This window comes from Erithacus rubecula, assembly GCF_903797595.1.
Source record: "Erithacus rubecula genome assembly, chromosome: 6".
Lineage (NCBI taxonomy): Eukaryota > Metazoa > Chordata > Aves > Passeriformes > Muscicapidae > Erithacus > Erithacus rubecula.
The window spans coordinates 22,718,428-22,745,043 of record NC_136688.1 but is presented as its reverse complement, the minus strand read 5'-3'; the positions used below and the strand labels follow the sequence as shown (position 1 = coordinate 22,745,043).

Sequence of the window (26,616 nt, the reverse complement as noted above, 5' to 3'; positions counted from 1 at the left end):
TTCCTTGGTAAAGAAGGAGTGAAATAGTTTGAGGCTGTTGCAGAGTCTAGATAACAGTCTAAATCTACACAAATCTGAACATCTATTGAAATATAATAATGAATAGAATATTGAATATGTATGCTCTGCAGGTGCAATACCAGATTTTGCTCTTTTGGTTGTCACTGTTGTAAATAGGGACATACAACTTAAGTCTAGCAGCCACTTTATACAACTGTGTTGTGGTAGGTGTTTCCTGACCATAAGATTAGTTTATACTTTGCAGAGCTGATGCTGCCTATTTTATAGACTGATGTTTGGGAAGGATTAATAGCTGAGATGAATGAGTGAAGACTCCAAACATTCTGACTAAGCCTGAGTTTGCTTACATCAGTTTTTGGCACATCAATTAAATACTTCTGTTTAGTAGAGATTAGCATCTGGAGTTAGTTCAGAGAGAATGGGGTGAATGGGGCAGTCCTGCAGTACAGCTTCCTGTACTTAAGTTGTGAGTTTCTGTCTGCCGAGGAAGAGTGTGCAAGACAGACACATAGAACACACACCTGCTCTCCCAAACTGAGCCTTTCAGGTAGGTGCCTACATTGGGAGGGATAAATGGAGGTTTTAGTGTTCCATGTGTATTAGACATATGACTCCATAAAGAAGAGAAAGGGATGTTTGTAAGTGCCTGTAAATTGACAGTGACAACAATGTAATTGTGGCTGTTGTGCTCCTTACACTCAGTTACAGCCCTCAAATATCTGAACTGCTTCAGTCAGTTTCAAATCCTTTAAAAGCCAAACTGCCAGGAATATGTCTGAATTATGTGCTGGGACAGGAAACACCTAAATTGCTTAAAACACACAGCTGAAGTTTAGTGTTATTGCTGTAGTAATGAGATATAAAACTTTTTGCTGTATCAGAACTAGAAATGATGACCACTTGAATGAGTGGAAATAGACCTCAAGAAGGGACCTGTGTGTATTTCAGTGGAAAATAATGTTTCAAATTCTTAGAAAAAATATTTTTAGTTATTTTTCTTCATAAGTTTTGTTTATGCTTTCTCTTTCCTAGAGTCTTTGAAGTGTTGATTTACAGTACTAAGGCATTTGGATTTAGAGACAAAATGCTATAACAAATGAAGAATTCTTTCTGTAAACGTTTCACAGCAAGAGTTGGTGGTTGAGTAGTGAGCTAGTATGGTCTGCACAGCCCGCTTATGGCTTTGCTATTCATGAGTTTGCATATCATCTCAAACTCACTCCCACAGATTTTTGTATATTATCCTTCTCTCTCTCTCTCCTCCCTTCCCTTTTTCTTTCCTTTTCACTGTCTTATCCTCTCTAATATTGCATATAATACAAACATGTTCATAATTCCCAGGTTATTGCAATCTGTGGTTACAGAGATAGTGGCATTGTTGGCTTAGAGATACTGGCTATAGGCATGGTATATAATACAAATATTCCAGCAGCTGATCATGTCTTCCTGGTACTGAATAGTTGGCAGATATGGCTATGGCAGAAGTATTGCATTCAGTCTCTTCCCCTTTGGGGGAGTATTAACATTCTGTGTACAGCCTATAACACACACTTTTCTTGCTTTCTTACTTACTTCATTCTGTGCTTATCCAAATTTCTTTTCAGGCCTCTCCATCATTCTCTTTTCCTTCTGCCATCTCATCTAAGGACAATAGATGATACGATTCTAGAAGTGCATGGGAAATTGAACATAGTGTTCTTTATCCTTTCTTTCCCTCTTTTTGTTTTTTGGATCGTTGGGTTAATGAATGCATGACTTAAAAGCTTGCTGATTCCCTCTCTCTCTCTCCTACCTATGTGATTGCCAACTCTGGAGAGCCATTTGTTAATATAATTGGGGAATGTTGTGAAGTACAGCATCATACAAGCTTAGTCTTTGAAAATCTTGCTGGGTAACACCAATTGTTACTGTTTATTTTCTTGTTATGTGTTGCCTGATTTTTGCCTAGATAGTTGCAGTGGGCAACCAAAAAAAACTCAGTCCAGGACTTTGAGCAATTTAGCTGTTCCAAAAAGAATTCTGACTTTTAAGTAAATAGGTATTCTTTTTTATTACCAAGAATTAAAGGAAGTGGCTTCCTAGAGTTGAATGTCAACTGCTCTGCATGTGTTATTGTAACTGGAAGCTACATGACTGTTGTCTGTCCTCCTATCTCTCTTGAATGGCTAAGAAAGGTACTGTTTGATTATAGTCACTCCTGGACTTCAGAGTATTTGAAATTCAAACTAATGCTTAAAGGCTAGCAGATGTGATCTGCTGGCCTTGTTGTTTTCAGTACCAAGGAATAATAAAGAAGGCATTAAAAATCAAATAAATGAGAAAGCATATATGTTTTCTTGGTACTGTTCCTGCTTCCAGTCTGTTATCTGCTATCCCCATGCTGTTTTTTCTTGTTGCAGTAATTATTTACATTTTCCTTTGTTCAGGACCAGATGCTGTGAAACAACTTGATTTGGGAGAAACAGATGAGAAGAAATCCCAAATCAGTGCAGACAGTGGCCTCAGTCTGGCCTCAGGTTCTCAGGTCAGTGGCTTCTATTGCTTGCTTTATTTATGTGGTAAAAGACAGGATTCTTCTATTCTCTACTTAATTATGGGAAGACTTCTAAGGTTTGAGTATTCTTGAGAGGCTCATTTGGTAAAATTTCTTCACCCCTTTCTCTAGGGCTTTGGTCATTCTAAACTCAATTACAGAACACCATGGTGTCTTTGACACTCAGACAGTAGTTTCTGTTTGATTGGCTAAATAAACTAAGGAAGCATAAGGCATATGATTCAAGAGCCCAAAAGAATGGGAAGTGATGTTCTCTCCTTATGGCAAAAACTAATGTGACTCTTCTTGTCCTTTATGTATTTTGATTGCAGAAGAGTGATTTTGACTCTCTTCCCAGTGGAGGACCAACAGTTATGGTCAGAAGTACAAGCCAGGATTCTGAAGTCAGCACTGTGGTAGGATATGTCCAGAGTGAAATCTGGATGTGATTGACTGCTTGTTAAAGTGGGGGAGGGCATTTTGTTGCTTAGATTTTGTGTGGTATGGCAGCAAAGTGTCACACATGCATAATGTACTCTGAGTTCTCTCTCCAGAGCCTCTGAGTGGGTAGCAACCATGTGTGTCTGACAAAACATATATAGTGCTTGCTTTATGAGCAGATTGCAGCCTTCACAAATGGTGCTCATTGCTGTTATGTATTCCTCCATATTGGTGTATTTATGGAACTGGTGGATTGCAACAATTCTGTAAATATGTCTTAGTTGTGTATAAATCATCTATAAAAAATAGAAGTTTAAGAAAGGTAACCTGAGGGCAAAAAAGACAGATTGTTTTATGCATTAAAAACAAGAACAAATTCTCTGATGTATTATCTGTTGAAGGTAATTGCTTTATTTTTCTCCACAGGTTAGTAACAGTTCTGGAGAGACATTGGGAGCAGACAGTGACTTGAGCAGCAATGCTGGTGATGGCCCAAGTGTGGAAAATGGTGGCAATTTGGCAGGATCCAGAGGCACTGTGTCAGACAGTGAAATTGAGACAAACTCTGCTACTAGCTCTATCTTTGTAAGGGCATTGCAGGCTTCTTTTTTTAAAAAAAAAAATCTCGTACAGTAATACTTCAATGTGTGTGCATGTACAGAAGAGCATCTCTTATTCAGTTCTCAGGGTTAATCAGCTGTGGCATACAATATTACAATGTCAAAGATGTAGTTTTGTCTGGATCCACATACCTTTCTTCATTTGCTGTGCAATAAATGGTTTTTTGAAAGTAGTAGATCCACATCTTGCATCACCTTAGAGACTCCAGTAATGTTTAATATTAATGCAATATTTCTCTCAACCACATGAACGGCATTGTTCATCCTTAACTAAAAGGAAAATTTCCTGTTTCTTAGGAGAAGCTGCTTGATAGAGTAAAGGAGTGATCCATTTTAGTTTTATCAGCTGTTCTGTTTCTTTAAAGTATTACTTTAGTCCTATTTGAAGTTTAATCACAACTTTTAAATGTATTTGCCTAGTTGGAAGATCTGTATGCAGTAAAATCCAAATAATTTGTGAGCGCTTCGTTTTGTAAAGTCCTTGGTTGTTATGTATAACCTCTAATATTATCTTACCAAGAAAATAATGATATACTTGTTTTAGCTAAATTAAGCTCTCAGCAAAATGAGAAAACAACTTGTAGTGCCTTAAGATTGATCTCACTGTTCATTATTTTATGATAATGATAAGATTGTGAAAACATTTTAGGGCTTCTACTTCTAATGCTAAGAAACAAACATGCTTCTACTTCTAATGCTAAAGAAACCAACTGTTTCTTGGCAGATTTCTACAAAAAGCATGAAAATTACTTAGCTGTGTCTGCTTCCTTTGTTGCATGAGGGTATCCTCTCAGTTACTGAACAGTCAGACTTTTAGCATTTACTTTTCTGCATTTTTCTACTGAATTAAATAGAATAGAATTAAATAGAAGCTAAAATTCTGAGAACCCTTGCATGAGATTTAGAACAAAGATGATGGGTGTATATGATGTGCAATGAATTCAAATTTTGCACCAGTTTACCTGGTGCTAGAGATTTGTTGTCACTGTTCCTGCTGGCTGTTTGTCCCAACTCTCACTCTTCAGACCAGATGATATGTAATTAATTGCTTAATGTCATATCTTTATGAATGCATAAGTGTGAAATACAGGGAATGACAGAAGAGGTTCTTTCCTTCAGTCTGGGCCTTGAATTTTTGTTTTGCCTCAGTTTTCCTTCAGGCAGGCAGTGTGCTTCCTCTGTTTTGCTTTCTCTATTTGTCTCTCTTTGAGCTTTCTTTGTCTGACTCTGGATGTTTAAGTATATTGTGCTGCTCTTTGAACAAAACAATTGTTATGTGAGTGTTTGCAGCAGAAGCTTTTTGGAAGTGTAGCTTTCAAACTGTGTCTGTTAAACCAAACAGGGCAAGAGAGAGCCCTGAAGGGTGCAGAGTTAAATTGCTAATACCTCTTGTATTATTTTCAGGCCAAGTCTCACAATCTGAAGCAGAGTGTGAAGGACAGCAAAGGGAGTACTCCAGGGAGAGGTCCAGAGGATGGGAACCAGCGTGTCTATCTATATGAAGGACTTTTGGGTAAGCTACTTTTTTTAGTGGGGAGGGAATCTTTCAGGTTGAAGTTGAGATGAAATCACGTCTAAGACAGACTGGAATTTTCACTTTCCTTGACACTGTTTTTAACCTCTCACTGTTGTCCATGCTGGTAGAATAGGAAGACACATCAGTTTTGCTGGGGAAATTGAATAAGTGTAAGAGGAGATTGGAGTGGGTGGTGTAGTTTGCATAAAGTGAAGCCTGTCCAAGTCTCTTGCTCTTTTTGAATATGAATTCTTTAAACAATATGAAGAAGGTGAGTAAGAAGTTAGTTATGTATGCAGATGTAAAATATATCACTGATCTTGATAAAAGATCATTCAGCTAAAGTCACTGAACAGAGGGGTGAACTCAGAATTCTAAAGGGCTTCAAGAGTCTATCCTTGAATTAGGAGTACATTGGCTTTTTTGTATTTTGTCTGGACTTGCTGTTAATCAAAGGCTCTCTCTTCCTGTGTTTTTCATTCCTTCCATTTATCGTTCCTACCTGCTTGGAATGGTGCAGGTAGGGATAAAGGATCTGTCTGGGACCAGTTAGAGGATGCTGCAATGGAAACCTTTTCTCTGAGTAATAATCTTATCTTTCCATTCTCTGTGTGTTTGCTGTGATCTGTGTCTGTGTGAGATATTCCTGTCTCTTTTGAGCAGTGTTAACATTTTATGGAAGAAGTTATACTCCTTAAAGAATAGAGATGAGAGGTGCTTTACTGTAAGAGATTAAAAGTATTGTGCCATTAATTAGAATGAGATATTTGTCTTTTTCTTTTCTTTTACACTTTTCTTCAGTTGTGCTATTGCTTGTACTTTACAAGTAACTTTAAATTTTTTTTTTAATGTAGATTCATTGTGTGATGGTTTATGGTGTTTTCAAGGAGTGGGAATGAACAGGAATTAATCTTAAAGTATGTGACTGGAGTAAACAAAATAAGTGATCAATTTTTTATACATTGCATAGGCAAAGAGCGTTCAACTTTGTGGGACCAAATGCAGTTCTGGGAAGATGCTTTTTTGGATGCTGTGATGTTAGAGAGAGAAGGAATGGGGATGGACCAGGGACCTCAGGAGATGATTGACAGGTAAATTCTTCAGTTGACCTTTTTCCTCCTCATTGTTTCACCTGGGGCTGAAATAGTAAAAATAGTAGTGAAAAAATTATTTTATTTCTGCTTAACATGCTATTGTCACTTTGTAAACCTAGTTACTATACCTGACTGTTCCAGAGGGAGCCTTTTGTCTCTCTGCTGGTCAGTATCTCCTGATACTGAAATACTTGTCTTTAGTTATGACATATATATTTTTAAGCTCTTGTGGTGAGACATTTCCAGAGAAACGGATAATGTAAGCATAATAACAATATGAATGGAATAGACTAGATCATTAGTAAAGCAAGAGATTTCTGTGGCAATATGACTGTATTCTGGAATAATAGTGTGTTGATGTAAAGTGAAAGAATTAAATATTTCCAGAAGTGGTATTTTGAGCCTTCTCAAAATGCAAAGTAACTTAAAGGTGTTTGCATGGCTTGTAGTTAAAACAAACAAGAAACCCCATGAGGAAACCACTTGCTAGAAATATCTGTGGTTGCCTAAGGCTTGACTGCTTGTAAGATATCAATCTTGACTAACTTCCTCTTCCTCCCCCCAGCTCTGTTAACAGCTGATCATTCTGTGCTCTTGGCTACTACATGCAGCTTTACTGCCTCCATCTATGCCATCATGAAACATGTAATCTGGTAGCCAAAATAAGAACTAGTTTGGGGTGCTAGTTGCAAAACTATTATTCCAGAAACTGCCTAACTTACTGGAAAAATAGAGTGCCTGGTGCACTTCCTTTATCAGCTTTCTTCTGCCTTGCAGCTGTATTTAAGCTCTAAAGCTGGATAGCATGTGTGCTGAGTTAATGTGTTTCTCTTTTGACAGTTGTAGTTGCCACAGAACTGTGACTGCAGAGAACAGGAAATGGATAAACCCAGTGGACCACTAACAAATTTCCCACTGAGCAGATGTTATTTGCTTCAACTAGTTAATAATTAAGAGAAATGTTTAACTACTGATCACAGTGTTTTCCTGGAAAATGCCCATTTGACTTAGTGTTTTTAGAGGTTGTGTTTGCCATACACTTCACAAACAGTGCTGTGTCCTCTGCCAGTGCTTTAGTGCTTTAGAAGTAGATGAAGAATGCCTGTGAGTCTGCTTCAGATGTAGCTCTTCTTTCAGGTACCTTTCCCTGGGAGAACACGATCGAAAGCGTTTGGAGGATGATGAGGATCGCTTGTTGGCTACACTGCTGCATAATATGATTGCTTATATGCTTATGATAAAGGTGACTTCTTGTTCTTTTTAATAGATTGCAGCTCAGATTTAAGCAGTATATTTCATTGGTGCTGTCTTAAAACCATGCATCTCTTTATAAAACTCAGAACTGTGGATAACAAGGGCAGTTTCTAGTAGAAACTACAAAGTTGGAAGGCTTTCTGTTACTAGAGAGATGAATTTATTTGAGCTATCAAAAGAAGCATAATCCTGCAAACCCAGTGCTTTGGTATTTTATTTTCTTATTTTGCATAGTAGGTTTTAATTTTAAAATATATTGAAAAGTACAATGCTTTCTTTCAAGCACAAGGAATTCTTGCAAAGGAAGGAAGCAGATTGAGTTTGTTTTAGATATTCCACAATATTAAGGTCATAATGCAAATGTGTTAAAAACAATATTTGATCCAGCTTGAAATCAGCACTAAAACATGAATGTACTGTCTTTGAAGCCTTTAGTATCAATGGCTGGCATTCATAATAGCCTTTTAAAATGGCATCTGAGGCAGAGATATTTTGCTTCTGAGCTTGCCTGCATCTCATCTTCAGGAGGAGCCTTTTGCTGTTGGAAGACTCTCTGGGAGTGTTTGTTAGAGCCACATCTTAGTGACCAGGAAACACATGGTGAAAGAACTCCTCTGTTACATACAAAGTTGTGTTGAGGGCTCCACAGTTGCCTAAATGGAGTCTGTGCTGAGGAACAGGTGGAGAAGCTGGTCTGGCAATGAGACTCAGAAGTGGTAACATGGAGAACTGAGGCTTTTGATGTCAGTAGTTGGAAGTGTTGGGTAGTGGAACTGCAGCTTGTGTGCGTGGGCAGGCAGGAAATCTGTTGTGCAGGGCATCACTTGCACAGTAGCAGGAAAATGTGGGGTACGTGCAGCTTGGTCCTGTACTGCTGAGTAAAGAGGCATGAGTGAACTAGAGATCAGTTGTTTTACTTCTTAGCAATGGAAACTAAGATATGTTTGGGAGACTGGAGTTGCCTCCTGTGAATAGAGAAGAGTATGCAACTGTCTGTGTATCTGCTTTCTAGGTGAACAAGAATGATATTAGGAAAAAGGTGCGTCGTCTAATGGGAAAATCACACATTGGATTGGTGCACAGCCAGCAAATAAATGATATTCTAGACAAACTTGCCAATCTGGTAAGTAAAACAGTGATGAGTGATATACCTCTGGGACAAAATAAAAGAAAAATCCTATGTAAATTCTCTGCAGTACTAATTTAAAAATATGAAAAATAATTAATTGAATTTTAAATTTTTTATTCTTCACATGTATAGAATAAAGACTGGGACTATATGACCCTGTTTATAATGTTTTAATATTACACAGTTATCAGTTAGAGCTGCAATACCAATATTTATAAACATGACACTTATGTCCCACAGTTCTGCACAGCAGTAATGTTTTTTTTAATAACTTGTTGACAGGAGCCTTTATGATTACTATGACTGTAAGAAGTATTTAGTTTTCTAGCAGTTTCCAGGCCTCTATAAGACTTATAGCAATCAGTTTCTGTACAAAACTGTTTCCAGTATTCATACAGAGTAAACCTGATGTCCTGTAGTGATCAATAAGAATACAGGGTAAAGCTTCAGTTAGTAAATCTAGCTAGTTTTTAACACAATCATCACCAGGGTGGACACAAGTTAGGCTCTTTTAAAGGTGATTTCTACCTTTAGAAATTACTTTTCTGCACAGAAAATACATAAAATTATCTTATAATTAATTGGGAAAAACCAGACCGGTTTACTGCAATGATACCAGAGCTCAGACACCTCATTGTCCCATACTGAGCATGGTACCATGTGAATGTTGTATGCTGTGGTAACTCTGACAGTCACACTTGTTGAAACTAAACTTACTGGAGTTACTTACTACTTTGTCCAAAATTGTCTCAAATCAGCTCATTAAATATTGTTAAAAAATCTTCTTTCATTTGTGTCACCTAATGGATTTTTTTTCAAAATTCATTAATGATTGCACGTGGGTTTTTTTCTAGAATGGACGGGAACTCCCTGTGAGACCCAGTGGCAGCCGCCACATCAAGAAGCAGACTTTTGTAGTACATGCTGGGACAGACACAACAGGAGACATATTTTTCATGGAGGTAGAGACAAGAATAATAATAATGCAACTAGTAGCAGAAGAAATAAGAGAAATAGCATAAAAATCTTATGTAATATTTTGTGTTACCAGGTATGTGATGATTGTATTGTGCTGAGAAGCAACATTGGAACTGTGTATGAACGTTGGTGGTATGAGAAACTCATCAACATGACTTACTGTCCCAAAACAAAAGTGCTTTGCCTCTGGCGCAGGAATGGTCAGGAGACACAACTGAACAAGTTCTACACAAAGAAGGTTTGTATCTTTTTAATGTACACAGTGCTGCAGGGATAACTGCACAGAAAAAAAACAAATCCTTTGCGTGTCATATTCCATGTTTAATCAAAAAGTAGCACTGGTTACTGAACTGCAATGGCTCTTTAGCAGCACTGACATCTGAAACTGGAATTGTGCCCTGCCATTTACTTGAAGATAGTTGTTCACCAGAAAGTAATTCAAGAAATGATACATAGCATGTTAGAAGAAGGAAAGCATCAGTATTGCTAAATATTCTGTGAACTTGCAGGCTTGTGAAGTAAAAATATTACAAGGGATTAATGGGCAAAGCCTAAATATGCTCTAGAAGTTACTAGTATAAATTTTTATCTTAGAATCATAGAATGGCTTGGGTTTGGGGGGGACCTTTTATATACTTTCAACCCCCCACTGCCATGGGACACATTCCATTAGTCCCACTGTCTATGTCACTGACAAAGGTGATAAACAGCATTGGATCCAGTGCTGACACCCAAGGAACACCACTTGTCACTGGATTCCACTTGGATGCTGAGCCATTGATCTCAAGTCCTATGAGTTTGTCCATCAAATTTGTTCCTTTCTAGTATAGAGTAGCTCAGCCCTCACTGTGTCCTGTATCTTGGGCTATGGATGGAAAATTTTCCTAAATGTACCTCTGAGATTATGGCTTAATCTCAGAGTTGAAGGAAGATTAAGAGAAGGATATGCCACAAGGAAATTGATACAAATAACAAAAAGATAGATATTTTTTATATGCATGACTAGCAATATTGATTGCTGGAAGCTGAAAGAAATGGAGGAGTTATTTTGATGCTTTTTCTATAGTAAGAAACTGCATAGGCTTGGTTAAAATGTGTCAAGGCATGAACTCTTCACTACCTTGTGTGGTTAAATGCTATGAAATAGTTTATCATTGTGTAAAACAAATATAAATACTAACTAGTAATTAAGTGTGCTTGAACTTAAATAGGCTTTTGGTCATTGGTCACCACATGGGCCATGTTCATTTTGTAGGATCTTAGAATCTTGCTGTTATTTTCTATCCCTATCCCTTAGTAATTTGATGAAATAACATTGTATTACTCTTCTTATATCTGTTAGTGTCGGGAACTGTACTACTGTGTAAAAGACAGTATGGAGCGAGCAGCAGCAAGGCAGCAAAGCATTAAACCAGGTACAAGATTTTAAATGTTGGTAACATTTGTTGTTTAATCTGCAGTCAGCAATTTTTTTTATTAATAACTTCTTTGAACACAATCTCCTTTTACTTGGATATCTTGGGGTAACTCTGTGCATCCAAATGCAAGTAGCAGATTGTTGTCTTTAGCAAGGGTGTGTTTGACAGGTGTTTTAAGAATTGGACAATAATTTAGTATTAAAAATGTATTTAGTATTAAAAATGCACTTTGCAGCTGATCTGGATAATACAAAAGAAATTAGATGAAAATGTCTAGATTATTCACCTGTTAATATCCTCTATTAAATTATTATTTTAATAATATTTTGACATTTTAATTCCTTAAAACAATACCATGCAATGCAGCTCACAAATACAATCCTCCTTCGTGCTGCTTATGTATCTGTACTTTAGACTATGCTCTCTATGGTATTATGTGATTGCAGGGTCTGACTAGGGAGAAATGACATGTGTCATTTAAAGCAAATGAACAATACCCCAGTATGATACACAATAAATACAGGATGAACTGACAGTGATTTTACTTCATATTACCAGAATGACATTTATTACAATACTTAAAATTCTAGTGGTTCTCAGAAAGCTGTCATTATTGAATGGACTCACTGAAATGGTCTCTGCTATTCTTAGTTGTGTCCTTTTGCTATGCATATCAACAGGAATTATGTTCTAACTATTTTATATTCCCTTTCCACATACCATGTCTTGGCTAACTGCTTTCTGCACTCTCCCTCTCTGGATTTTTGTTTTGGTTTGTTGTTTTTGTTTTGTTGTTTTGGGTTTTTTTATTTTCTTAACATCACAGGCCCTGAGTTGGGTGGTGAGTTCCCTGTGCAGGATATGAAAACTGGTGAAGGAGGTCTTCTTCAGGTCACACTGGAAGGAATTAACCTGAAATTTATGCACAGTCAGGTATGAGGGAAATCTATGAGAAGACTGAGCATGAAGCTTTTTGCAGAATGCCTGTGTAGGTGTTTCCTCTTCCCAGAGTATCAATAAGGACAGAGGATAGCTTGATGTGGGGTAAAAAACTTATATATATTTACACTCAAACCCACAAGCATGTATCTATATATATATATATATGTAAAAACACAGTGAAATTAAATATCCTCAGGAAAACTGTAATCTGTTAAAGAATGATGTTGATACATCTTTCAGCTTCTTGTTTCCTATGATCTGAATTGTCTAAGCACAAAACAAATGTTAGCCTGTATTAAGGGTCAGAAAAAGTGATCAATAATAATCTGAGCTGCTATAATGCATCACACTGTGAACAAATCCTCATTGCATAAGCAGTCAGCCTTAAAGATACAGTGTTTGAGTACTGCAGGTACAGAAGGCAACCTTCTGCATTATATTTAACCTATTGTATTTTAAAATTTTAGAAATTATCTGTAGAAGTCTGCATGAAAATAAGATAGGAAACTGGCTCTTGATGTAATTCACAAAAATAAGGAAAAAGTACTGATTCCTTTTTCTTTCCAAATAGCAGATATTGTGGGCATAGAGGAAACACAAGTAGAATTGTCATTTCTTCCTTTCTCTGGATGTTGTTTCTGTTGCTTCCTTTGATCCTTGTTTTTTTTTTTGCTTTGTTTTTTTGTTTTGCATATATTAAATGCATGTTATGCTAGACAGTAGAGTCAATTTTTAGGGGAGAAGGGAGACAGTGTGTTTGTGTGTGTGTGTGAGAGAGAGAGAGAGAGAAAAGCTTCTGTCAGTTCTCTGTGGAGTGTTTTTTCCTTTCCTCCTGACTAGACTTTTCTCCCCACACAAGCTTTGTTTTTCTTTGAGGATACATCAGTATAGATCCCACTGGAAGTGCACATGCATCTCAAACACACATGCTCAGAATCTTTAATACTTTTCCCAAAGTCACAGCAGCACCATGTGCCACTCTGAGTTCATATGTGCCAGTATAAGGAGTGTAGAGTTGTAAACCTCCCAGCAAGTTTCCTTGCTGTCTCTTATGAGGGTAGAACTTGGATTATGCCAAATCTGCTGTAGAGTTTCAGACCTACTCTGTGATGGAACACTCTACTTGACTAAGTTACAGCTTTTATTTTTGCATTAGGTGTGCTGAAATAAGAACTGTTAAGAGGAAGTTATTGGCTGTACAGAATGAATTTTCATAGTTCTTGAAAATGGGAGGTTTAAAGCCTTTGAAAATTAAATCCTGGTCTCAAAGCAACAGTTTGGTATCCTTATAGATGGATATAATAGAAATTATTTTGTCCAAAGGTAAGGACACAAAATAGGAATGTTCTGTTTGCTACTTTGCCCAGAAGTCAAAAAATTCTGCTCAAACAAATGCTCATCTCTATGGAGATGACTCCATTTCATAAATGAAAATGCAGGCACATTCACATTGAGTGAGAAAAGATGTATGAAAAGACAGCCACATCAGCAGCAGCATGGTTTCTTAAGTGTAGCAGACATCTTTGCAAAACAAAGACACTCAGTGTTAAGCACATAGTGGGCACACATGTGCAAAAGAAAAATTCCAGATTCAAGCCTTTTTTTTCCCCCTTGAAAGACTGAAATGACATTCAGAAAGAAACTTTAGGGAAACTTTGTGGTACTGTCTGGAGCATTACTTTAATTTTGTACAGCAGCTGCTGAGACCTGTGCTACTACCAGAACTCATAGAATACCAGCTTTACAACATCCTTTCTTAGAAAGACTGGTGTTCTATTTTGCTGTCTGTCATGAAGATTCCTATCTTTTTTCTGGAAAAGAGTCTGAGCAGATCAGACCCTGGACATATGCCAGCAATCTCCCTCACCTGAAGGATTATTCCTTCACTTTATCACCTTTCCAATGCCAGATGAGTTGCTGTTACTTAAGATGGATATTGTGCACTTCTGGAAAATGCACTGCATTTATTCAACATGTTTAATTCTTGGTCTGTTAGATTATATTGCCATCTGACCAGGGCATTCAGTGCCATTTAGGGTGTCTAAGATACATATCCTGTTTTCCTTCTCAAAGTGTCTAAGCAGATATCAAACATGTATCATTTGAGGGTTTCTGTAGAATGGACACCTGTGGCGGTTACATAAAGGATTCCTACTAGTTGCACCATGCAAAAAAATAATCCCCTCCAGTTTCATAGTCTTTGGAGCTAAAGGATGTTGGCATTCTTATTCTGACACTCATCAGCCAGTCTGTTTTCTTAATAAAAGATGTGCTATTCTGGATGATTTTTTCTTTTCAATTCTTATATGCATTGTGTGAATTGCTCCCTAAAGTGGTTGATTTCAAAATATTTGTATATAAGCATCATTAAAACCAGGATCCCACAGCACTTTTTCAGTGTTGAAAATGGCATTTTCTACTTCTGTTGAGTTTGAATGGGGATACTGACCAACAAAAGCCTACAGGATCTCATCAGGCCCAGTTTTCTCTTCATCTTCCTCTCCTTACTTAATATGAAGGCTCTGTTCTTGGCTATCTTTCCAAGTATTCTTTTCAATTTTGTGGCTTACTATTATAAGGGATTTCTATTGCTTGGCTTGGTTGGAAATCATAGAATTAATTTAGAACATAGGAAGAGGGGTTTCCACTTTTTAAAAGAAAAGTATAAGTGGAACCTACCTGAGAAGACTGAACATAATGCTTCAGTGTGAAGCTTGCTATTTTGAAGCTGTTTTTGAAGGCTCTTGTTTTGCAGTGTGTGTACTTTCTTAGTGTCTTGTGAGTACCTTAGGAAATGTCTCAAATGCATGGTGGGGCTACCTGTCAGTGACATGTGAGAGTTGGCTTTAGTGTTCACAGATTGTCTCACCATGCTGCAGCACATGTAAGTTTAAGGATAAAAAATAGCAGAGTCTCTTTGTGCCTAGCAGGTCAGAGGATGTTCTTTAGAATAGGGAGGAATCAAGTATACCTGTGGCATTGGCAGATCATTCTGAGTTCACATCTACAAAATCTGTTGTAATGTTGTGACTCAGTAGCCTGTGCCTGTTACAAATCCATCTGTGTCAAAAATGGATGAAAGCTGATTAAGATGCATAAGGCACATGCTCATCTACAGTAGGATTCCACACTGAATGCTCTGTCTTGAGGAACCACAGTTTCCCTAGGGTAAGTAACTGCTATTTCCTTTATGTGTGTTTTCTGATGGAGTGAGAGGAGAGCATCTCCTTTGTCCCTTAAACAATGTAGCAAAGAATTGCCCTTTCACTCATATCTTCTGAAAATGGATTGTAATTGTGACAAACTTGATAAATTTTCATCTTGCTCATAGGTCTTGTGAAGATGCAACACTCTGTAACATTAACTCAGATCGTGAGCATCTGGGGATATCAAGTGTCTTAGGCAGTTTTCCTAAATAAAATGGCCCATGTTTTGTTTGAGCCTTTCTATTGAGGTTCTGATTTATTTTACTTCAGACTATTAGCAAAAACTTCTCACAGAGATGATTACAGAATAACAGAACTAAGTGCAGTAAAGAAAGTATTCTCTTATTGATTTGTTCATTCTGTAAGTATACCTTAAAAAATAAAATGTTTTTGACCAAGTAAACTGATACATATAATGAATAAAAACAGACAAACAAAAAAAAATTATTAAATCTCTTTTCCCTTGAGTGTTTGAACATAAGCAGAAAGCAAGATTTTTGGTTAAGTAAGTGGAATTTTTGGATTTTTATGTTGAACAAAAAATATCTCAGGTCTACTGGTTAGTTCTCTGCCAATAAAAATAATAATAAAATTCCTTTGAGTAGAAAATCAGTATGTCTTATCTCAGATGTACAGTGCATTTACTGATCTCTCTTGATAGAGAGAAAGCCCTTCAAAAAACCCCAACAGTTTCCAGCATTGATATCCTTCGTCTTTCATGCGTAGCATATCATGCATGACTACATTGGTGTTGCTAATATGGATTCAAGAGAGTTGCAGTTTTCCTTTCCCTTCTTTCCAAGACAGTGAAGTTTCTACAGTACCATTTTAAAGAAAGGTCCTGAGATCATGGTATCCTAAAGGTGTAGGCACTCGAAGTATCAAACACCACTATTGTAATACAGTTTTGCAAGGACCTCTCTGAGGTGTTTGATATAAACACTGAATATTAGGGCAATGTTACTCTTAGTGTTACTCTTGCATTGAAAAGCAAGTCTACTAGAAACTGGGATATGGATTAGAGACCTTAAAGGACTTACTACAGCTTCTTATGTCTGTGTACTGACTTTGACCCTTCTGGAGTTGTGCACATAAGAAGGGGCTGTTTTGTATCTTCAGACAGATTGGATGTTTAACAAACCCATTATGCAAATAGAACTTGTTTATTCATGCAATCTTGACATCTATGTTCTGGGTGGAAAACCTCGTCATTTAGTTCAACTGCTTTTGTCTTTTGGGGTTCATGTATGTAAAACATGACTTTAAGGCAGGTTTGTTTTCCAAATGACTTGCTCAACTGGCAGAGCCATATGTGAAGTGAGTAAACCATAGAGAAGGATCCAAACTCACCCATCCTGCTTAAAACAGCGAACTGGTACAAACTGTTAACAGGAGATGGTTCCAAGTGTAACTCTCAAGATTTTATGTCATAAACTCTAGTAAAATCTTACATGGCAGAACTGTCAAGAGAGGAGAAAGGTTAGTGGTTCCTCATTGGATTCAATTTGACTACGTGGTAGGTTAGGAGGATCAGTATCAGGGAAGTATATTGCCCCTTACCTGCCCTCTGTGCTGGAGGAGGATGCATGGAGGGGCAGAAACTACCTGGGATGGATCAGAGGCTACAAATAGTGCCAAATTTGGGAGCCAGCTTTATTCTCGTCCCCCTCTTTTACTGTATTTCAGGTGTGTTGGTATTCTTTTTGCAATAACTCATTTGAGTGCCTGAAGGGGTAGCAATGTTGGATATGTCAGAGTTACTAACTCCTTCGTTTCTCTTCCATGCTTTCTCCTCCTGCAAGGAGCGGAAGGTACTTCATCTTCTGCTGTCTTCGCTTCTTAGCACTTTTAAGTTTTTTGTTGATTTCTAGCATTGTGGCAAGTTTGTCTTCTGAATATTTATTTCACCCTTTATTTATATATTAAACTGTAAATGAACTGGTAGTGTATGCTATAAAACTTCAGGTTGTATCTGTTGTGATGATATTTTTGTTTAGTTTTGATTTTTGTTTAAAAAAAACCTCCAAACCCAACTAATTTTATGCTACTTTTCCTCCTGTTTTTGTAGGTTTTCATAGAGCTGAATCACATTAAAAAGTGCAATACTGTGCGAGGAGTCTTTGTCCTGGAGGAATTTGGTAATTACATTATTTTGATATTAGGTCTGTACTCACATGGCAGTAACTCAAATTTCCAGTCCTCAGATTCAGAGTTGCACTGCAATTTCAAAGATGGGAGAGAATGTAGATTGCATATAAAGAGTTGCCTGAGAGATGGGTGACTTGACATAAAAATTTGTGCATTAATTTTTTTCATATTAAGATTTGTGGTCTAGATGCTTTTTATTATTAGACAGAAAGAAGGTCCTGAGTCTTCTGAAATAACAAAAAACCAGACGTGTGAATTTTCTTTGGAATGTTCCTTTTTCATCTGAGAAACCACATTTTTAAAGCAGGATTTAAAGCTGATCTTTCTCAACATACATGCTTTCATTACAAAGAATTACTGTTAATTGCAAAGCTTTCTTTTTGCTCTAGGTGTAGTTTAATTTTTGTTGAATGGAGCAGAAGCTGTTTTGTCAGGTTGTACTTTATTTATCCCGTGGTTTTTATTTTAGAGCATGAATGGAAAAATAAAGGTTAAGGAGAGCAGAGAATTTGTGCTATTTTGGTCAGTTGTTGCTATTGCATTTCTGCCTACACTGGAGGCTGAATAAAATTTCAGGTTACTTTTCAGTGTTAGTGTCAGTCACAATATTCTTAACTAGAGTCTGAAAAATATGAGTGGCTTCAGATTCAGCTCTCTGGAAGGGTGATTAACGTACTTCTCTTGAAACCCAAAATGGTTTATTCTTCCAGCATCTTTGAGACATTTGCTTTGGTCTTAGGAGTATGTATGAAACATCTAAAAAGAAGCTGAAATTGTCAACATTCCGTGGTATATCAGCATACATACTTTGGCCATTAATCAGAATCTGAATCAGCAGCTCCCATTTCCAAGACTATCATTGTTCTTTGGTACTTTGAACAAAATGTTCTGATTGAGGGGTTCTCCCTTTAATTATAGAAGACTGTTAACATGAGATTTCTGAAATTAATGTCATTGTCCATGACAATGGGTTGTCTCCTTTGGGTGACACAAAGTTCTAAGCAATGAAACCATTTTGATTGTTGCAGTTTGTTGTTTACTGTAAATCTCCCAGGTGTTTCAGATTTGAATTAGTGAGCAATTTTTTCCAGTTTTTTGAAAATATTGTTCATGGTTCATATGATCAGATCTGTATATTTAAACCACAAAAATTTTCTAATAGTTTAGGTAAGTTCTGTTCAATTTCTGTTCCTTTGATAACATGTTTTTACCCTGATAGACATGATTAATTTTATTACTTACAGAAATTTCTTAAGTTAGTAAAAGATTATTGATAGGTTTTGCAAAAATGAGCATTCAAAAGCCATAAAATTAGCTTAAAGAATGGCTTCAGCTTCTGAAATCTTTACTTAAAAGAAATTACTTGGATTAGAAATTAATTTTGGATCATCTTTTGAGGTTTTATGAGGCTTCTTTTAGTTGTTTATATTGGACAAGAAGACAGTGTTTGACTTGGTTATTTCTAGTTAATTTGTATTGATGACTCTGTAACAGAGCATTTAGCCCCTAAATAATGTCTGTAATAAATGTAAGAAAATGTAATTCTTATGTTTTTACAAAAGCTTTTGTAATCAAGGACCCATTGCAAAAGCTAGCATTGTCATATGTAACTTATTAAAGGGTAATTTTAAGAAGGAATTAAAAATAAACTGGGAGTTGAAATCTACAAGCAAAAACTGAGAAATTAAACTACTTGAGTTAAAAATATCCTCTCTCACAAAATAGAGGTCAAAGACAAGAACCAATTTAGCTGTACCAAATGAAATTGACAATTTGCCCATCCAGGTAATACTGAGAAAATAAAAAAAAAAGGAGGATGTTGCAGAGGAGCTAACTTTTTTCTTGTACTGAGGTTAGAGTCTACCTCAGAGCTGTTTTTTGAATTGTTATAAAGGTGAGAGGATATGAAAATCTGTCCTGTTTAAGGTAAATGAACATGTTTAGTAAGAGTAGACTAAAAGCATTCAGCAAAAACTTGCTTGGGCTTCTCGAGAATGAAGTTAGTGTCAAACATTGGAAACCTTGCCATCAGATTTATTACAGTAGGAGCATATTGAAGTAGTAGATGCTCTTAGAAAGGTAAAGGCTGGTAAGTGTGCACACTCCAGTATGATGGGAAGTACTTCAAAGGGAGATTTTGATTTTACCAAGCATGAGAGCTCCAAATTAGTGATAGCACAGGAGGAAATCAAAGGTCTGTTTGTGCTAATGCTGGATTTAGATGGCAGCATCACAGTTGGACTTGTAGTTTCAGAGCAGGATACAAGCAGTTCAGGAATTATGTCCCACAAATTAAGTAAGTGAGGAAATGTAAGGTTCTTCCCTCTGGAATTTGAGTTACTGCTGTGTACTTGTGCTTTACTTTCTTGTGGCCCCTTCACTGCCGCTGCTATGAAAACCTTCATTCTCCAGCAGGTAAAGTGGTCTCCCCTAAATTCATTTTGTGGTAGTACCATATTTTCATTTACAGGACCAAATGCTGCAGGATGGTGCTTAATTTACTCTCTTCATCCACTCAGTTCAGGAGCATCAGGAATAACTTTAATGTTAGAAAAAAAGTGCTAATCTCTCAGTTTGAGGCTTGAATCTTTGAAAGCTTGGGTCTTTTCTTTGGGGTTTTTTCTTGTTGTGGTGGTTTTTCTTTTTTTCTTGTTTTTTTTGTTTTTTTTTTTTTGTTTTTTTTGTGGGAGGGTAGTTCCTTTTTTTCTTTCTTCCTTTTTTCTTTGTATTCTGCAGTGGTAGTGCTTTGACATTTGTATTTGTAAATGCAAACCCACTCTTAATCTTCCTAACTCAGTCCTCTCAGGAGAATTTTCTGCATTGGAAGGACTGTGAAGGAGTACTTTAAGTAAAGACAAGGCAACTTACTGTGGAGAGACAGTACCTTGCCTAGCTGCTCTCCTGTTCCCTCTTTTCCTATTCTCAATTATGATACAGGACTTTACAGCTTCCCTTCTCTCCTTCCCTCGTGGCACAAGGTCCTTACAGCTTTCCCTTCCTGCTTTTTGAAGAGTATTTGAACAGTTGTATGTTATCCAGTGGGCAGTGAGACTTACACAGCTGTAAAAGTCCTACTCTATTTGGCTGTGCATCAGCCTCACTCCCACCTTTATCCCCTGGTGACATGGAGTTAATTTGGAACATCTGGTGCCAACGGGTAAGGTAGCTTGGATGTGCACCTCCTTATCTCCCCAGCTTTAGTCTCTGATACCACTGGGCAGTGCAGCCTGGGTGTGCACTTCCCTTGTTTCTTAACCCTTCATGCAACTGCCAACTCCAAGGAGAGTTAGAGTTGAAAAATAAAACAAAAATAGTACTTTTTGCCATCATATTCTGTACTTTTCAATAGATTCTTTTCAAGAATGACAATACCATAACATAGGAGAATTAGTAGGTACTGGTTTATATTTTGAGAATTTTCTCCAACCCAGTCTGCACTGCCTACTCTTGGCCCCTTAGAGTGTGATCCGTCTCCCTCTCCAGCGTTTAGCTGTGTCATATCATAGTTGAAGAGATGACATCTGCATGGATAGGTTTTGTTGTGGACTTTTCCTGGTTCTTCATACTGAACTCATCTGCCTCTGTTATTTTTTTTCTTGTCACTAGTACTATGTGTAATAAAACATTTATCCTTCCTCTTTGAACCTGGAATGATTTGGTTTTGCATAATTTCTGTACTGCTTCTTCTAAATTATTTTGTTGTGACACAGAAATTTCATGGCAAATTCCAGCTATTCTGGAAGGGAAGTACTCAGAGTTGGTCATGGTATTCCCCTGATATAGACATTTTAAATTTGCCAGTTGTATGTTCTAGTGTGGTCTTTGTTCTCTTCTGGTGATTTCCCATGGTATCTGTTCACAACATTTGCAGACCAAGTGCGGGCACTGTTCAGATGCACTGCACACGAACAGGGTGGTTACAGTTTGCTTTTTTATGCATTCCACAATGACAACAAAGGATAAATTTCCTTTACCTATATTATGCCAGTTTTCTTTCCATCATCTTGAGACACTGCAACAGAACAAGGTCAGATTTTATGGATGATAGATTTTTTTCATCAATGCCCTAATCCTCTTCTTATATAAAGATTTCTATAAATCAACCAGCCTGGTATTTTAGGAATTTGTGTCACTGAACTCAGCATTTTATTTTAAGGCAACTCATTCAAAAACTATGGAAGTTTTCAGTGAGTATGTCAAGTAAATGCCATCACACACATCCTATACAGGAGAAAGAATATCTTGAGAAACTTAAAATAGAGCTAGGAAACAGTCTTCAAGTTAAAAAAAATTCTCCCTCAGCTCCTTTTTTTCCCCCTGGGTTTCACTAGCTTACTATACAGTGTCCAACAGTTCTTTTGAGATGTATTACTCAGCAGAGAACAATTCAAACATCTCAGGAGTAAAATCATTGGGACTCACATAGTGACAAATTCCTATGGAATTTTTGGGTTATGTTTTATTGTAGTAGGCATTAGGCATATTTTGTCATTTAGCATATTTTTTCATTATTTTTACTGTCTAGCAGGAATAAGTAATATGAGAAAAACCAAAGTCTCTTAAGAACATTCAAATATCTGCTGTGCCAAACAGAAGCAGTGAAAATTTTTGCCAGATTGAGTAATTTATTATGATATTATCAGTGTCTTCCAAGGATGTATATAATGTAAATGAAAAGAAGTAGAAGTATGTAGAAGTGAGGGATAGTGAAGTGCCCTGTACCTGCACCTGCTGTCTGTCTGCATCCCTTCCCTTTCCCATGGGAACGTTGTGCTATTTCTTTCCCCTTTGCCTCTCGTTTTTTGAACTTTTTGTTTTGTCTCTTGCCCGTCCGGTTTTAGTTCCTGAAACTAAAGAAGTGGTGAGCCACAAGTACAAGACGCCAATGGTGAGTTTACTGTGATGCCTCTGGTTCTCTAGAGGATGTGTCTTTACATTTTCATGTTGAGGAAAGAATTAGACTGAGACTGCAGGATTTGCAGTGAAACACCAGCTGCCCCTTATGGTGTTTTCATTAGGGGTAGACAGCAAAACTTAGTGATTATTGGATCTATGAATGCTAGAGGAACTCAGCAGTAGTGCAGGAAGCACTGTCTCCTTTTTAAAGAGATAAAGGTGAAAGGTAGCCAGTTTGGCATTGAACTTTAGCACAATATGAATTGGCAGAACTGTTCATTTTAAGACAGTGCAGAACACAACTCTTACTTCATAGAACCTATGGAAAGGGAGACTACTTCCTAAGAATAAAATTACTGTTAACAGTTTACAAAAAATTCCCATCTACTCATGAGCTATGTCTTGTGAGAGAACAGTGGAAGTATTGATTCATGCTGTGTAGATGAGTTCTTGTTCTGGTATAGTGTTCATTTTTTTATAACATTTTTTGTGAACACCAGCAGTTGATAATGATACTTAGCACTTTGTAGATGATCAGGCTTAGATGCATTCATGAGGAAGAAATACAAGCCAATGATTATCATCAGAACTGAAATTTCTGTTTAAGTCTGTTTAAGCACAGTGTGCACATTTGGTGGTTTCATGGAAATTCAGGCCTTCAAGAGAAGAGAGAGCAAAATTATTTGAAGAAGATAGAGATATTTTAGAACAAAATGCTTGGAATATATGTAGTTTAAATAGCAAATAGCTGTATCTGTTAGTAAGAAAAGCCAGTTTAATGGAAAAAAAGTATTTTATGGAAGTGTTTTAGCTTGTACTGTAATACAGCAAAACATGTTGTTATGCTTATTACCTTTATAAAAATTTTAAATGTCAGTTTAAAGAACAAGAATTTTTAAGATCACCAGAACAGCTGGTATTAGAAATAGTAGTTAAGTCCAAGTCTTACCTCAATGAATTGTGCTGCCAGTCACATGGTAAAAGAGGATTTTCAGTTAAATAATAGTACAGTTAATCAGTTAAATAATTGTAAAACTGAGTAGTGCTATGTGAAACTCTCTCTTTAGTTATCTCTTTCAACCCTTCCCAGAAAATATCTTGGAATTTCATGCAACAGACCAAAAGCAAATACGCAGATGGTTTTTTGAAAGCCAGTTGGCCAACTTTCTAGCTTAGCATACTGTTCTTAAAAGTTATTAAATCATACTGTTAAGCAGCTAATGTTTTTATCCCAAAGGAATTGTTTAGCTTGTTATGTGGCTCTTCTCTCTGTCTCAGTTAGAAGGTGGCAGAGGACACATGTTCCTGATTTTGTCTGTAGCCAGAGTAGTTGTCCCATGAAGGAAGACATGCAGGAGAAATGCATGCAAATGTGCAATGGATTTTGTTAAACTCTTAATCTGAATTTCAGTATCTCTTCTTCTGAATTCTTATAGGCTCATGAGATCTGCTACTCCGTGCTGTGTCTCTTCTCTTATGTGGCTGCAATTCGTGGAAAAGAGGCAGAAAACAAAAGCAAACCACCTCGACCAGTTTCCAGTTGATCATGATACTTGGAAGTATCTACCCTTTGGCACACTGATATGCAGTACTCCCAGTTTTACTGCAGTTACTGGAGCTCACTTTCTGTCTTCTATGAGAACTTGATTATTTATGTATGACCCTGTAAGTTTTTCCCCATTGGAAAACCTAAGCCTTTCCTTTTCAGTCTCCTTCTGAATTCATCCTTCATAGAGTTTTTAAATGAGCTTTTAATCAGACAGTTTTCAGCATCTGCATCCAGCTGTGACTGATTTACTCTGGACATTCCTTTGAAATTCCTTTTTTGTTCAGATGACTAACAGCTTGAGTTTGGTTGTTTTTTGTTCTAGTGGTACTCGTTACAATTTGATCACTTTACAACTGCAGGCTTCTGCTTTCAGATTCTCTGATATGTGCACAGTGGAAGCAGCCTGGTCCTGTATGTTGATTCAGTGTTGTGTTTTTGTTGTTTTCCTTCTGTGTTGCTCATTTTCAATTACCAACACGGTGTTCCTGTCACATAGTTCTGCAGTCCCTTTTGGTAGAGATGAACAATTTCACTGTCATAGTCTTAAAATATCATGTGACAGTTGAAGTTTTGTTATTTAATTGGTCCTTCTGTGCAGATGACTGCTTCTCAAGTGAAGAGAGAAACTTTGAAGGTAGTATAATGTAAAAAACCTCAACACTTCATGGGTTCTGTTTGTTTTCAAATGGGTGTTCAGATAACATTTGTAGCTACCCCAGCAGTAGAGTTCACAGATACAAATAAGCACTCCCTAAAGCACTTAATCACAGGGATCAGAAAATGAATAAGGCAGTGTAAAACTTGGAAACATTATTGGCAGAAGCACAGTACAGAAATCTGCAGAACATGTTCAGAAGCCCAGAGGCTTTTGCTGTCTCCAAATTTTTTGAGCTATTGCTTTTTATTTTATTTTTTCAATCTGTACCTGTATATGAAGGGATCTTGAAAATATTGTGTTTATGTATAAAGAAACGTAGTTAAAACTGTCCATCACATTCCTTATTTTAAATAAGCTGGATATGAATTTTTTTTTCATCCTGTTTTTGTTCTTGAACTGTACTGTACTTGTCTGGAAAGCTCTTAGGATGCTGGAAGGTGAGACTATCTAGAGAAAATAATGTTACATGTAAAATATTGGGAAAAATTGCTCTGATACAAACTGTTGTATTGTATGTTTTGACATAGAATTCTGACAAAATGCACCCAGAAATAACCCTGTTTTGGCTTGGTCAGGGTATCTACCATTTAAAATGGAATATACTAGTTTGGTTGAAGATGATGTAAATATTATAGTATCACATCTATTTATAGAAACTGTACAGCTCTCTGAATGTGAAAATAAAATGTCATTCAACCAGCAATTAGTTTTCATCCTCCTGTGCTTTTCTATCATTTTTATTCTGAAACAAATGTAATTATATTCAAAGTACACTACACACATACATGAAATAGTGGAAAAGACTCTAAATGGGCTATTTACATTTCTTTCCATATAGGCAGCTTTAAATAATTCAGGGCTTTTTTTTTTCTTTCATCTAACACAACATCTGTGTCCTTTATCTTCAAAGTAGAAGTGTTTGAAAAACATGAATAGGGAAAACAGACACATCTGAAACATGGAATTTCTTTTGCATGCTTGCAAGTAGAAGTGGTACATAAACGATCTTTCATCCTAACATTAAAACAAAACTGAAATTAGCAAATAATGAAATTACCTGGTTTGTATTTATTTTCTTTATTTTGTCTTCTGAGACCGTACATTTTCTTATGGCAATATCTGAATTTGTAGCATTTGTAGTTTTCTGCATACTACTGTATTTCAAGTACAGTTAAGACTGCAAGCACTTTGGTCTACAATACATTTATGCAATGCTGTGTCCTGCTGCAGTAGACAATTTCAATTTTTAGGTTGTAATTATGTTAGTAGGCCTATTAACATAATCAACTTAAAATTATGGGGGGAAGATTATTAAATACATAGCATAATTTACTATATACAGCTCCTTTTAAAATTACATAAGCTGCTGTCTGCTTTAGGCTGATGAGAAATGTCAGTGCAGAATAAGACTTTTAAAGGACCTGATAATAAAAATGGCCCTCTGTCCATTTTGACAGAATTTGTTTTGAAGAGCAAGTGTAGCTAAATATAGTCCTTGCTGTTCTGTGATTGGGATGAATCAGTAACAAGCTCAGCAGCTGCACTGACACTGGGGTCCTGCTCTTTAGGTGAGACTTGACTTCAAAATTGAGACATTTTTGCAATATATAAAATCTTTTGCATACTTGATGTTGGGGATGTAGCACATTCATCTGAGCCAAAGATGTGCTGTGCAAAGTCTCCACCACTAAATCCCAGTGCTGCTTCTGGGTACCAAATACAAATACAAGTTGGATTTTAAATTGTACAAAACCATAAATCATTTGGAATACAGTCTTCCATTCTTTCCACTAAATCACTCTAAAACACTAAGAGGTAGATAAATTTTGTTTTGGTGGAAAAAAATAATTACAGTGATTTGCAAATGTTTTTAGTTATGTCCCACTCATTTTGATATATAAGTAACAACTTGGCAATAGCTAAGAACTTAGAGGCCTTTAAACCTTCCAGAACCAAATGGAAGGCTAACAGACTAATTGGTAGCTATAAATCATACTAGAAATTTCTCAACACTTAAAGACTAATTCCTACGTTTTTACCACTAGGAGGAGCCCGTGCCTCAGTTTTAAGGATTTCAAAATTGCAACCTTTTTATTTTAATGCTTGTGTTATTTCCAAGGCACTTACACAAATGTGACAAAAACCATCAACTTGCCTTAAAACTTCTTTATGGCTGAGCGGGTTTCTTTATCTGCTACAATTTCTCGTTTGTG

The 26,616-nt window shown here is 36.7% G+C and overlaps 1 protein-coding gene across 17 annotated transcripts in view; it reads left to right on the top strand.

Moving 5' to 3' along the window:
- Positions 1–25,106, top strand: part of MADD (MAP kinase activating death domain) — a 68,219-nt gene extending 43,113 nt beyond the window's left edge. For all 17 annotated transcript variants that reach the window (XM_079307638.1, XM_079307637.1, XM_079307635.1 and 14 more), the window contains 14 exons: positions 2,448–2,545; positions 2,887–2,970; positions 3,422–3,580; positions 5,020–5,128; positions 6,102–6,222; positions 7,363–7,468; positions 8,492–8,602; positions 9,463–9,570; positions 9,660–9,824; positions 10,929–11,001; positions 11,831–11,937; positions 17,221–17,290; positions 22,142–22,188; positions 23,633–25,106. In XM_079307638.1, coding sequence (XP_079163764.1) covers positions 2,448–2,545; positions 2,887–2,970; positions 3,422–3,580; positions 5,020–5,128; positions 6,102–6,222; positions 7,363–7,468; positions 8,492–8,602; positions 9,463–9,570; positions 9,660–9,824; positions 10,929–11,001; positions 11,831–11,937; positions 17,221–17,290; positions 22,142–22,188; positions 23,633–23,740 — 1,466 coding nt within the window. In that variant the 3' untranslated portion in view covers positions 23,741–25,106. The remainder of the gene's footprint in view (positions 1–2,447; positions 2,546–2,886; positions 2,971–3,421; positions 3,581–5,019; positions 5,129–6,101; positions 6,223–7,362; positions 7,469–8,491; positions 8,603–9,462; positions 9,571–9,659; positions 9,825–10,928; positions 11,002–11,830; positions 11,938–17,220; positions 17,291–22,141; positions 22,189–23,632) is intronic.
- The last annotated feature ends 1,510 nt before the right edge of the window (positions 25,107–26,616 follow it).